Genomic DNA, 12,557 nt, shown 5'->3' on the forward strand with positions numbered 1-12,557 from the left:
TAGCTCCACAATGCACATTTAACATAGTAGCTCCACTATGCACATTTAACGTTCAAGAAACAAGCATACAGCGAATGAGCTATAGCTTAACTGGCATTAGAAGGGAAGTGGAAATCTAGGTTTGAGGCCATAACCCATAGGTCTCAAGTTCGGATCCAAGCCTCATCGTGTTTTATCTTACCGCAGTAGGCCTTTGGGTAGAGGGTTTTCCCTCGAATTGGAGATGGTAAGTTTGGTCTACCTAACACTGTCTGCGATCGTAGGCTTATAGGGTCGCTTTTACCATTGAGTTGACCCGGGTAGCGGGCTTTTATTTCGTTGGGTGCTTAAAAAAAGAAACAAGCAGGAATGATAACACATGAACACATAACATATCAAAAGATTTTGAAGAACATTGTACGATGAACAAGTATATATGGTATCTAGGAGGCTTAAGAGGGGATATACTGGTTTAGTTATCTTATGATGAGTACACACTGTTTTAAATCACCCACTTGAATGCAACTATTTTATCTGGGTTTAGAATTACAAGTTGACTATTATAATAAACAAATATGTTTAACATTTAATTATCTTTCCTAATATCAAGATAACCAAAAACCAGTTTAGACTTTAGATAAACAATCTCTAACACTCCTTAAGGCTTTTACCTAATACATACTTGTGCAAAGAAAAATTTAAAAGTACTTCACTAGTAAATAGTCTCATGAACAATTTTGACAAGCAATCCAATCGATCATACAGTAGTTTATTAGGGGGGGGGGGGGGGGGGTAGTTGCACGGACCTCCCATCCGCCGGAGTATTGCAACTCCGCAAGCTAGCTTAGCCCCATAGCTGCCTGGCGTGATTACCCACGGTGAAGAGCCCCAACACCCCATTAGGGCATTGCCGGGAATCGAACCAGTGACCTCAAGAAGAGGTTGGGTGAGGCTGGCCAACTGGGCTACCCCAGAAGGTTCATACAGTAGTTTATTATGTATCAAAACACCATGAACAGCAAAACCCGAGTGATATCAACGACATACTTGCCACGTATAGCAAGAAAAACCACAATGAAGCACATAGACTTGCCACATATAGCAAGAAAAACCACAACGAAGCACATAGCCATCACATACCAATTACTATACCTGACAAACGACAAAAAGCGAGTGCTAGAGTTGACACCTTAAACTAACGACAACTATTACCTACCGAAAACTACAATGCAATAATGCCCCGTAAATCTCACTGTAACATCTGACCTCTCACACCAACCAATAACGTTTGTTTTACCCACAATGAACTCATAGGTTTGTTTTGGTTGTCTTAGTGAAGACTTCCAAAACGTTACCCATCCTGATCCCTCTCAAGCACGCACCCTTAACTTTGGAGTTCAGCTCTCATCCACAGTTAATACACCAAAACACACCATAATCAAAGCAATATATCAAAGCCAAGGTTGATCAAGTTCAAAATCTATAATATGAGATTCAGTATGAAACATTGAAACCACATAGGATTAGGATACATTCTGAGAAAATCTAACCCTGTCTGTACAAAAGGTTTAGTACAAAAATGTCTGTCCTGTTAAGACTATACTATGTTACAATGTACAGCTAGAAAACAACAGCATACAAGCATGCAGAAAACTTTTCCGTTTGCAGCCCTTCTAAAACACAGCAGCAACCGAAACAACAAGAAAGCCTAAACTAACACGATCTACACATTACATCCCCATTTTGGGGCTTACCGACAAAACACGGGCCTACATGCTCTGCATATTACAACTATAAAATGGGTTGCATATACCCGATACTAGAATCTAAGAAAACATAAACAGATTCCCGATACAACAAATCAGATACTAATGACTGCATGACACAGTGGGGATGATGTTACAACGCAACATATGATACACACGAAAAATAAAAAATAAACTAATTCTGGTGCAGACCAGCAGTTGACGGAAAATTTAACTTATAGAATCCAATGAATCAAGTCAGCTTCGTCCAGGTCATTAACTGTTCCCTGAATACGGTTAACGACAAAAGCACCACATGTTACTTTTAAATAAAGGTAGTGTGAGGACTATTAGTAACCAACATAACTGAATTCACACACACACACACACACACACAAATGACTATAAATGTATCATGGTTTAAGTCAGTTTTACCACAATAATTAGAGAACCGAAGTCTGTAGAGTTATATAATAATATAATCTACGCCTTGCATCCAAATGTGTAGAACTTACTTTTAAAATCCCAAAGCTGATTTTTGCATATACTGGTTTAATGACAAACAGCAACAAGTTGAAGAATTGGTCAAACGAACTGGTTGACCACCGGTTAATCTGACCGCATGCGCCTCCGTTTACCGTAATCCGCATCTCGGGACCTGGACCGGGATCGGCGATGGTGACGGTCGTCTTCTGGCATAGCTCGGGACCGGCTCCTGGACCGTGTCGAACCCTGAGCACCACGGTCCCAATCATCATCGTAACCAGCGTTGCGGTCCTTTTGACGGTGATGGTCTCGGTCCCGGTAACTGTCCTTTTCTTCTTTGTATTTGTAATCTTTATCATACCTATCACGGTGTTCCTTCGGGTCCCGGTCCCGCTCACCACGGTGCCTTTTTTCGGAATTTTCCGACCATTCACGATCTTTTTCTCGGTTTGAGCGGGTGGTGGTCACTTTTTCATGGCTACCCTCACCACCACCACCACCACCATACCCATGTTCTGAACCACCGTCTTCACCACCGTAACTTGACTCTCGAGTTCTTTGACCTTGACCTTGACTTTGACCGTGGTCTTCCCCACCCCATCCCATACCAGTGTCACCCCACATTCCTGCTTGTGGTCCCTCCATGCCGCCGCCACCGCCCCCCATCATCCCCATCCCCCCACCACCACCGCCGCCCATCCCTCGGTTAAAAAAAGCCGGGTTCACATGTGGCGCCACCCCAGGTAAACCCATGGCATTAACCCCGGGAAACTGCGGCATCATACCGGGAAAACCGGTTCCCGGAAAACCACCGTACGCCCCGCGACCCATATATGTCGGATCAAACCCACCGCCACCCATCATCCCCTGAGGCGGCATGAACCCACCCGGGGGACCACCGAAAGCCGGGCCGCCATAACCGCCGCCGGTTCCAAACCCGGGGGTGTTCACATTCTTCGGCCCCATCCCGCCTCTTCCTCTCATATTCCCGCCGCCACGATTCATAACCCCTTGTCCTCCTCCTCCACCTCGGCCCCAATTACCCCGCCCGTAATTCCGCCCTGCATCTCCGCCGGAAAAATTATTCCCACCGCCTCTTCCCGCCACATCATTCACCGGTCTCCGCCCCGGTGCGTCTGCCTGAGACTGAACCGGTCCTTGATTTTTATTACCGTAAGAAGCACCCATTTGCCTTATAGTTTGTGGGGAAGCAAAAGCCACCACACAAGGCCGACCATTGAAAACGTAACCATTCATCCCGTCTTTACAAGCAGCAGCAGAAACCGAATCATAAAAGTCAACTTGACAATAACCCTTTGACTTTCCACTAGCCCGTTCATCAAAAAACTTTATTTCTTTCACCCTTCCATAATGAGATAAAACGTTTTCTAGCTCGGCATCTGTCGTCCACCAGTGTAACTCTCCGACAAAAAGAGTCGTGGCACCATTTTCCGCCGGTGTTCGAACTTGATTTGCACCCACCTGCTGACCTGGCATTGGAGGAACGCCACCTGGACCGTTACCTGGATTAGAATTTATCATAGGCGCTTGCTCGTTTCCGATGGGTATGGGCTCACTTGGTTTTTGGGTTACGTGAAACCCCACATCGTTACTCGCTTCAGGAACCATTCTTTTTTGCGAAAGGTCAACAGTCAACCCTTCTTTATTCAAGCCAGTAGTTGGATAACCAGTTTCAGCTGCAACACCGGGTATGTTTTTGTCTTGTGGCACCATAGAATCGGGTCGGGCTTCGGGCTGGGCTTCCGGGAAATTCGGTTTTTGATCATGGAACTTTCCGTTACCAACGTTAACGGATGGTAGTGACTCAGCCCGTTGCATTTGTAGGAAATTTTCACCAACATTAACGTCATTGTACAAATCATCATATTCATCATCTTCACCACCAATTTCATCATCTGCAAGTGCAGGAATTGCTCCATCACCATGATATCGTGTCTTTTGGGACCCACCAAATTCCTCATCTCCATAATCTAACTGTTCTTCAGCCATCTAGTCAACACCCCGTCTAAATCGACGAGTCAACACCAGATTACCTTAACCTGCATGATATAATAGAAAAAAAAAGATTTTAAGAATTTATCCTGATACACATAAATCAAATACCAAAATGATGATAGCCCAAACAAGACCGAAATATCTTCTTTAAAGTAAAGGTGGTAACATATTTATATTATCACTATCCTATACATTCTTTTTATATATTAAGGTGGTATTATTCAAATCTAAAAGCCCTTTCTTAATTATATATCAAACGGTTAGCAAACTGATAATTGATGTCTGAAAAGAGATTCAAACTCACAACCTAAAACTTGTAGCGATTCGTCGGTAACATTGGGCCAAAGGTCAATCGGTTCCTATGCTTTAATTCCCTACAAATGCATTTCAATTTTGTGATTCATTACCTTCCCTCAATCATTTCTTTATTTCTTATAAACAGATATATAATAGTTTAAAACCCAACAGACAGAAAACGAGATGTTATAGCTAATGGCTAATCATCGCTTAATCAAATATACACGATAAACAAGTTATGTTCACAAAGCCCAAAATATCGAGTAATATGTATTCGTTGTTTTGCTTCTCTGTCCCCTTCCTCTTAGCCTAACTTTCAAGTCAATTAATTGTGAGTTTTAATCTCTCGGTTTCATAATAATCTACAAAAATTCACCAAGCTTACCCCATGATCCACAGGCAACAGGTTAGAATACAGTCAATGCCACACGGACTAAATTTCATAAATCAAAGAGCCAAGTTATTAATTATGCTTCAAATTAAAATAGATAAAACTCTCTTAAACTCTCAAGCTTGATTTTCTATGTGACTCATCATATGCAAATGAAAAAGTTCAACGATTCGTTTATCTATTTTACCTTCTCTCTCTGAAACAGAGGCCTAACGAAACCGACTAACAAAAGGTGCGAAAACTTGTCTCTCGAATCAAAACCTAACACAAATTCTTCATCACAAACAAATAGATCTAAGGTACAAAACTGGCCTATCTGATCACGATTTCCTTAGTTCTATCTAACCTAATTAGTAATTACAAATAAAATCAAAAATAGAAAATCAAACTAAATATCTCCTACAGAAACAAAAATATGATCAAAATAGATCTGTTTTAAACTCTCAAGCTTGACTTTGTATGTGATTCAACATATGCAAATCAACAACAATCGAAGCATAAATTAACAATTCGTTTATCTGTTTTACCTAATCTCTCTGAAACAGAAGATGCAAAACCTAACATAAATTTCATCATGAACAAATAGATCTAAGATCATGAGATACAAAATTAGACTCTATTATCACAATTTCCTCAGTTCATCTAACCTAATTACAAATAATATAAAAAATAAACCTAATCTCCTCAATTTACAAGTAAAAACACATACAAAACATATGAATTTCTAACGATCAACAAGTAAAAAGTGTATAGAACAAAACAACAACCGGATCGAAGCTCGATCGATGCAAAACCGACAGGAAATGGAGAAAATTAGCAACAAAAATGGCGATAAAAAGGATGAAACGATGCATACCGTTATCGGAAATCTGTATCTATATGTGTGTGTGTAGATTACAGTGGGTGTTGTTGAAAGGAAATTCAGGATCTTATCTTTCTACAGCTTCTTCTTTAATATGGAAAAACCGTATACCTAATTTCTTATTTTCTTTTGCACCTTTTGTTTTCTACCCAATTTAACAAGTTAGCATTTTGACTCGCGTGTTGCGGTAACGTCGAAAGCTAAAATAACTTTAACTTATACCGTCAAATGTTAGACTTGGTTCGCTTTCAAACAAAAATTAAGTCAAAACGTAGACTAACTGAAAATGCAGATGAAAATAAGGATGGAAATGTGTTATATTTAACATGGCTCGTTACCAAGAAAATTTATGTCAACACGTAAACCAATTTTGATTTATAACTAAACGTGCTTGAGATTAAGCACGTAAGAAAATAGTGTTTTTTACCTTACAGAATGGTGCCACATGTGGCGGCGTAGTCAAAACGTAAAGTAACTCGAATTTATACCGTGTAGTAAAATTATATTATATTTCAACTGACTCGTTTTCGAACAATGCATAGATCAACAAAAAGCGTACATACAAATATGCACGGAAACGTATTATATTTGAACCACATACATAAATTAAGCACGTAAAACTTAAGGGAGTCAAAATAATATTTTACAAAGTTTCTAGAAAGCTGGGAGGGTGTAAGAGCATTCACATCCATTCCACTAAATTGTGTGAGTGAGGTTTTTATAATATGAAGAGTATAAAAAGTGGTTGTGAGTGGAGGAGAGAGAAAATGTTAATGTTCATCTGTATATTTGAAAAGACACTGTTCATCCCCTATAATTTTTTAATATATTTTGAAAGAGATTGTGAGTGAAGGAGAGAGAAAAGATAATGATAAAGATATAAAAATATATTATTTAATTGAAAAGGAGAGAGAAAATGTAGTGTATTTTAGTGTAATTTAGGGTGAAAAAAATGATGGAATGTATGTGAATGCTCTAAGTGAGAATCCTAAAGGTTGAAGAATTTAATACAAAAACATAAATAAAAACCATTGAATGCCATTTTCGGTAAATTTAACAATGAAAATAATAGAGATCGTTTAACCATTGCTAAAGTTTAAATGAAGACCACTAGTTATTGCGAAAACTCGAAAACTAACTAAAAAAACCTTAAAAACATACAAATCTTTTTTTTTTTTTTTGCATACCAATTTTCGTTATTTTAGATATATAAACAAAACTTTTTTTTCACAAAAAAAATAATAAAAAAAATTGTAGTGCATATGTGTAGCACATGTGTAATAGTACACATGTGTATGTGTGTTACACACGTGCACTACAAAAAATATTTTTTTTTTTTGAAAATAAGTTTTTTATATGTACAAAAACTAGCGATTTTTAATAAAAAATTGTAGTGCACATCCCCACTAAACCCATTTTAGAAAAACATCCGATAATACCTTATTGCTGACTGTATTGTCACATAGCGCACAACGCCCATGGGTAGGAGCATTATTCATGTGTACCACTACACATGGTCTTAGATCACATGTATATGTTGGATAATAACAAACGACTTTTTATTTACTAAACCAAATACTACTTAATTTTTATAACTTTTTATACAACTCTACTTCTATTTAGTTTGCACAACTAATTATATTCAAAACCAAATGTATAAAATCTAAAAGTTAATTCATCACTTGTTTTTTTATCAAAGTATAAAATCTAAAAGTTAACCCATCACTTGTTTTTTATGTATTAACTATATTTGAAAACAGATTAGTTATCATATGTCACCAGTAACGTTATAAGTTGTGTATTGGGCACATATACTCAAATCTAAATTGCATTCATTCAACAAATTGTCAATCAACAATTTACTTCCTCAAAGGGGAGTGTACATGTTTCGCGTAATATCAAAAATTCGTAACTTATTTAAAACTCGTTCTCATTTGCCATCATTGCGATTTGCTAACCGATTCTCCATTCGGTTTCCATACCGAGACTAATCCTGCTGCGTCGCCTGTAAAGAGTAGGCCCTCGGAACCAACTTGGATCGCTTTGACATCGTGTCTCGAATATATTCTACCCCTTACACCAAACCTATAAAAAAAAACACCAAAAACAAATTTAATTTCGGAACCTATGTAGCACGGGGACTCCATTTATGTGGCTGTACCCGTATCGGGTACTTGTCGGGGACGGAAACACCATGGGTACTTGTCGGGGACGTTTTCTAAACGTTTCCAATGTCGGGGACGTATTTGGTAGAAGGATCCAGCCCGTTTCCATTTAATTTTAGGGTTTTAACCCTTTCAAATTCCACAACCGACCATTAAATAAATAGACCTATCATATTCGGCTTCTCTAATCTCTAAACTCTCAAGTCTCGTTATCTCTAATTCTCTACTGATTGCCGATCTCTCACTAGATGAACCGGAATTTGAAAATGATTTGATTATTGATAATTAATTACCTTTGGAAGATGTAGTATTTTTGGAATTTGTTTAATATATTTTTATTTTTTTATATTTTTTATTGCCGTACCCGTATCTTGAATTTTGAGTTTTGTTGTTCCTCGTTCCCGTATCGTCCCCGTACCCCGATTCCGTACCCGTTCCAGTGCTACTTAGTTCGGAACCAACAACCATATAAATCTAGCTATGCAGGCGCGACACTTACGATGGCAAATCGTATATGCAAACACCATCGTCTTTGCATGAACATAGCAATATTGGCTTTTCTTCTGAATCATGCATCCCACAAAATGCAAGAACACCCTGCAACAATCAAGAAGTATATCCATCATATCATGTATGTGTCATAATCTCATATCATCTAAAAAAAAAAAAAGAGTTAATTACTGTTTTCGTCCCTGAGGTTTGTCAAAAATAACGGTTTCAGTCCATTAGTTTAAAAATTGTGATTTCAGTCCATTAGTTTCATTTTCGTAACCATTTCAGTCCACTTTTCAAACGGCGTTTGTTTTATGCAGTTAATGGAAGCACGTGCTTCTCACGTGATGGGCAATTTAGAGATGAATTGGGGGTCAGGGTTTGGATGAATAAGGGGTAGGTGGTGTTTAATACAACTGGGTTTGTGAGAATTGGAATGGAAATGACCAAATTGCCCATCACGTGACAAGCACGTGCTTCCATTAACTGCATAAAACAAACGCCGTTTGAAAAGTGGACTGAAATGGTTACGAAAATGAAACTAATGGACTGAAATCGCAATTTTTAAACTAATGGACTGAAACCGTTATTTTTGACAAACCTCAGGGACGAAAACAGTAATTAACTCAAAAAAAAAAAAAAAAAAAAAAAAAAAAAACCATGCGTACATCATCAGCGTCATGTCGATAAACTTCCTCAATGTTGCCGCTTGCAGTGGCACCCCAAACCTTGATTGTTTTATCCAACGAACCAGAAAACAAATACTGATCCCAGCATATAACACTTGTCACATCGCCACTATGTCCATTTAGAACGTGTTTGCACTCTAGGGACTCGACATCCCATACCTTCAACGAAAAAGGAACCACTATCAGTAAAAAGGTTGATACGATTTTCACCTATACAATCGAAATATCTACTCAAATGATTACTGTAACGTACTCGGATAGTGCAGTCAGCGGAACCCGAAAAGAGCTTTTTAGCTCCTATGATGAGTGAAAGTACAGATCCTGTGTGGCCCTTCAAAGATGTTGATTCGTCGGAAAAACTGCTTTTAGAAGTAGATTTCCATGATAAAACGGTTCCATCCTGCACCAAAATATAAAGTTTAAATTCTAATGGAAAAATAACTTTAATTTTATCGCCTCATGGGATACGTGTCGGGGTCGGGCCATAGTTGTCAATGGCGAATAGCGGACGATAGCGACAAGCTACCTATACGCTACGTAGCGATAGCGATCAAATAGCGGGCGCTATTTCATGTTTAGCGATACACTAGATGAAATTTTCAGAAAAAAATTGTATATATATTTTACCCAAAAAAATATAAAAAAGCTAAAACTTTTATAAAAATCTCGCTATTTACCGCTATTTGTCGCTACCAGCCATATAGCGACACATGAGCGCTACGCTACGCTATTCGCTATAGCGGGCGCTATGCTCGCTATTAATAACTATGGGTCGGGCCATGTTAGATTGACCCGTAAACCTTCTTGTCCAAATAAGGGTTAAAAATTTTTACAATTACTTTGTTAAACATAAGAAAACACTTGTATTAGTTAAGCAATAGTCTTCTAATGTTTTGTACTAAAAAAATCCGTTTTAATCGTACTCGTTTAACTGTTTAACCCATTTGAGATGTAACATAACCCGATCGACACATTAATAAATAAACAGGCAACCATAAGAGCACCAAGAGCATATTTCGTATTTCACCTCCGTCCCAGCGAAAAGAACGTCTTCAAACATAGTAATTGCGTTAACCATTCCCCCGCTTGCTCGAATGACTACAGCATTTTGCGTTTCACGATTCCAAGCCTACCAGAACCAAGATCCCAATTAGTAATTATATGGTTAAACGAGCGTGTTACATACGCTAAACAAATGAGTATACAAAGATCTACCTTGATCATATCACGAAGCCCGGCAAAGATCCATGGACCTTCTTCAACCAAAGTCCCACACTCTTCGTCAAAGTTGATTACATCCACACACTGGAAACACAAACACGACAGCATAAGCATCACCATAAGTCATACGAGTATAAAACTCATGTTTTCGAAGCAAATGAAACCGACCTGTCCACTATTACAATCCCAAACTCGAAGAGATTTGTCCTTGCTACCGCAGTAAAGATTACTGGATCCAGATGGGAAGACAATCCCAGTTACATCCTAAACACGACAAAAATCCAATCGATAACTCAATAACTCGATAACCAAAGATGGGTAATTTCCAAAAACCATAAGCGGGTTCATAATAACGAAGAAACACCTTCGAGTGGCCTTCTAACCGGGCAAGCACCGAGAGCCCCTTATCGCCGAACCATGAATGCAAATTGTGGCACTTAACACTTTCAACTTTGACACCATTTTCTTCCGTCGTGTCGTTTTTACTTGCGATCGCCTTTTGTTCTGTCTTCGGGCCAGTCCGATCGTAGTCACAGATCGCCTTTTGTTCTGTCTTCGGGGCAGTCCGATTGTAGTCACAGTTCTCTTTGTGGTTTATGTTTTTACTTGCGATCGCCTTTTGTTCTGTCCGATTGAAGTCACAGTTCTCTTTGTTGTTTATAACTTTGCGCTTAGGTGGCGAACTGTTGGGGTTTTTCCAAACATAATCATGTTGATTCGGGTGCAAAAATCTGCAGGGATTTCTAGTGCATCTTCCTTGCAACCAATACTTGCAGACAGCAGCAGAGTTGGGATGATGATATCTTGTTGCAATATTATTATTTTGTTGGTTTGTTCTCTTGAAAACCGGGGTGTTTGGCTTCGTGGATAATCGTCTAGCTGCTGTTACTGCCATACTAAATAAATAATAAAACAAACGCCGGTGATTAGTAATCATTCGGAGAAGAAGAAGAAGATAACCATTATTCGAGGCCCAAAAGTGCAGAAACAATCCATACGTTCCTAACAACCGGACCATTATACGGACCGTAACGATGTATCGACACAAGAAAAGCAAAATTCGAAACCCTAAAACTATCTATGCGGCCACCATCTTGAATCGTAATAATCAGATGATCCCATAATCCGTGGGAGTGGGAAGAATAGCAACATAACACCGATGGATTGATTGAGATACATAGAGATAGATTGATTGATATACGTACGAAACCAGAAGAAGATTAAGCAATAACCGTCACCTGTTGAATGATCGATCGCGTCAGGTAATCTTCGTCAAATTTGAGATTAGGGTTTGTTTAGGATGTTCAAGGAATAAGTTTGGGTTTACGTTATATAAGCATATGTTTCCTTGGAGCCCAAGTTTTTATATTTTTTACGATATTTTAAAAAATATTTATTATTTTATCGAAAAAGTTTTATTATTATTATTATTATTATTATATATATATTATTAAATGAAATTATTAATTAATTATTATTATTAATTATTAATTATTAATTATTATTTTATTATTATTATTATTATTAATATTAATATTAATATTAATATTAATTATTAAACTAAACTTGTGATGAACAGTAAATAATATTTTTTTAATATTTATGTGCTATTTTTAATAATAAATAGTGATCGATAAGTTTTAAGTATTTTTATTTTTTATTAGTAATATTTTATTAGATTATTTAGTTTTCTTTTTTAGTGTTAAGTTTAACAAAAAATTCCGTATGTATGTTTATTTATTTTTTAACATTTCAAGTTATTTGCCCACGCGTTATGATGGTATGTTACAGCGTGCATTGATCGAAATCGGTTCGGTTCGGTTCGTTACTGTACCAAAAAGATACATACACTTCGTATAGAAATCAATACATGTTTTACATGGCCGAAAACGATAAAAACACACACCGGTACTAGCATCTATGTTGTTCGTACGACACCGATCGGTTTAGAGTGTCACGGTACTGGTAATGTTATTGACGTTCGGCATGGTAGGGTAGCAATACAATGTCAGTTTATAGAAAGAAAAAATATATAAATAAACTCCAAAACTGAAAATGATGTTCTTCGGTTGGGTACAATATTGTAGCAATACGGTGTCAATTAATCGGAAAGAAAATGAAAATAAATAAATGTTGGTACTGATACAGATGTTGTTTAGTCGGTTCCGATTCGGTTTGGTATGATTGCAACACAATATTGGTTATAAAAAAAAT

At 37.7% G+C, this 12,557-nt stretch overlaps 2 protein-coding genes across 8 annotated transcripts; both read right to left on the minus strand.

Annotated features, from left to right (window-relative positions):
• Positions 1-1,481: 1,481 nt before the first annotated feature.
• On the minus strand, positions 1,482-5,918 carry LOC118488972 (TATA-binding protein-associated factor 2N-like). Of its 3 annotated transcripts, none has more exons than XR_004885477.1 (3): positions 5,771-5,918; positions 2,240-4,270; positions 1,482-2,011 (listed from the first exon to the last, which is right to left on the minus strand). XR_004885477.1 is itself a non-coding variant. In XM_035986439.1 (2 exons), the coding sequence occupies exon 2, from the start codon at positions 4,218-4,220 to the stop codon at positions 2,334-2,336; it is 1,887 nt and encodes a 628-aa protein (XP_035842332.1). In that variant the 5' UTR covers positions 4,221-4,270; positions 5,771-5,918; the 3' UTR covers positions 2,044-2,333. The 3 variants fall into 3 exon arrangements, 1 of the variants encoding a protein (XP_035842332.1); XR_004885478.1 differs by lacking the exon at positions 5,771-5,918 and adding an exon at positions 4,534-4,581; XM_035986439.1 differs by lacking the exon at positions 1,482-2,011 and having other exon boundaries at positions 2,044-4,270.
• Positions 5,919-7,588: 1,670 nt separating this feature from the next.
• Positions 7,589-11,651, minus strand: LOC118488973 (zinc finger CCCH domain-containing protein 48-like). 5 transcript variants are annotated; one of them, XM_035986443.1, is made up of 10 exons: positions 10,979-11,651; positions 10,885-10,915; positions 10,708-10,839; positions 10,512-10,607; positions 10,338-10,427; positions 10,150-10,251; positions 9,376-9,522; positions 9,102-9,281; positions 8,441-8,538; positions 7,589-7,861 (listed from the first exon to the last, which is right to left on the minus strand). In XM_035986443.1, the coding sequence occupies exons 1-10, from the start codon at positions 11,359-11,361 to the stop codon at positions 7,717-7,719; spliced, it is 1,404 nt and encodes a 467-aa protein (XP_035842336.1). In that variant the 5' UTR covers positions 11,362-11,651; the 3' UTR covers positions 7,589-7,716. The 5 variants fall into 5 exon arrangements, with proteins under 5 accessions (XP_035842336.1, XP_035842335.1, XP_035842334.1 ...); XM_035986442.1 differs by having other exon boundaries at positions 10,708-10,915; XM_035986441.1 differs by having other exon boundaries at positions 10,885-11,651.
• Positions 11,652-12,557: the final 906 nt, after the last annotated feature.

This window comes from Helianthus annuus, chromosome 17, assembly GCF_002127325.2.
Source record: "Helianthus annuus cultivar XRQ/B chromosome 17, HanXRQr2.0-SUNRISE, whole genome shotgun sequence".
Taxonomy (NCBI): domain Eukaryota; kingdom Viridiplantae; phylum Streptophyta; class Magnoliopsida; order Asterales; family Asteraceae; genus Helianthus; species Helianthus annuus.

Excerpts from the sequence above, each read along its gene's own strand:
- LOC118488972 (XM_035986439.1), bottom strand. The coding sequence starts at position 4,220 with ATGGCTGAAGAACAGTTAGATTATGGAGATGAGGAATTTGGTGGGTCC.
- LOC118488973 (XM_035986440.1), bottom strand. The coding sequence starts at position 11,361 with ATGGTCCGGTTGTTAGGAACGTATGGATTGTTTCTGCACTTTTGGGCC. Across the intron at positions 10,252-10,337 it reads GGCTTCGTGATATGATCAAG|GCTTGGAATCGTGAAACGCA; the intron begins GTAGATCTTTGT and ends TGGTTCTGGTAG. Across the intron at positions 7,862-8,440 it reads TGCATATACGATTTGCCATC|GTTTGGTGTAAGGGGTAGAA; the intron begins GTAAGTGTCGCG and ends TTTTTTTTATAG.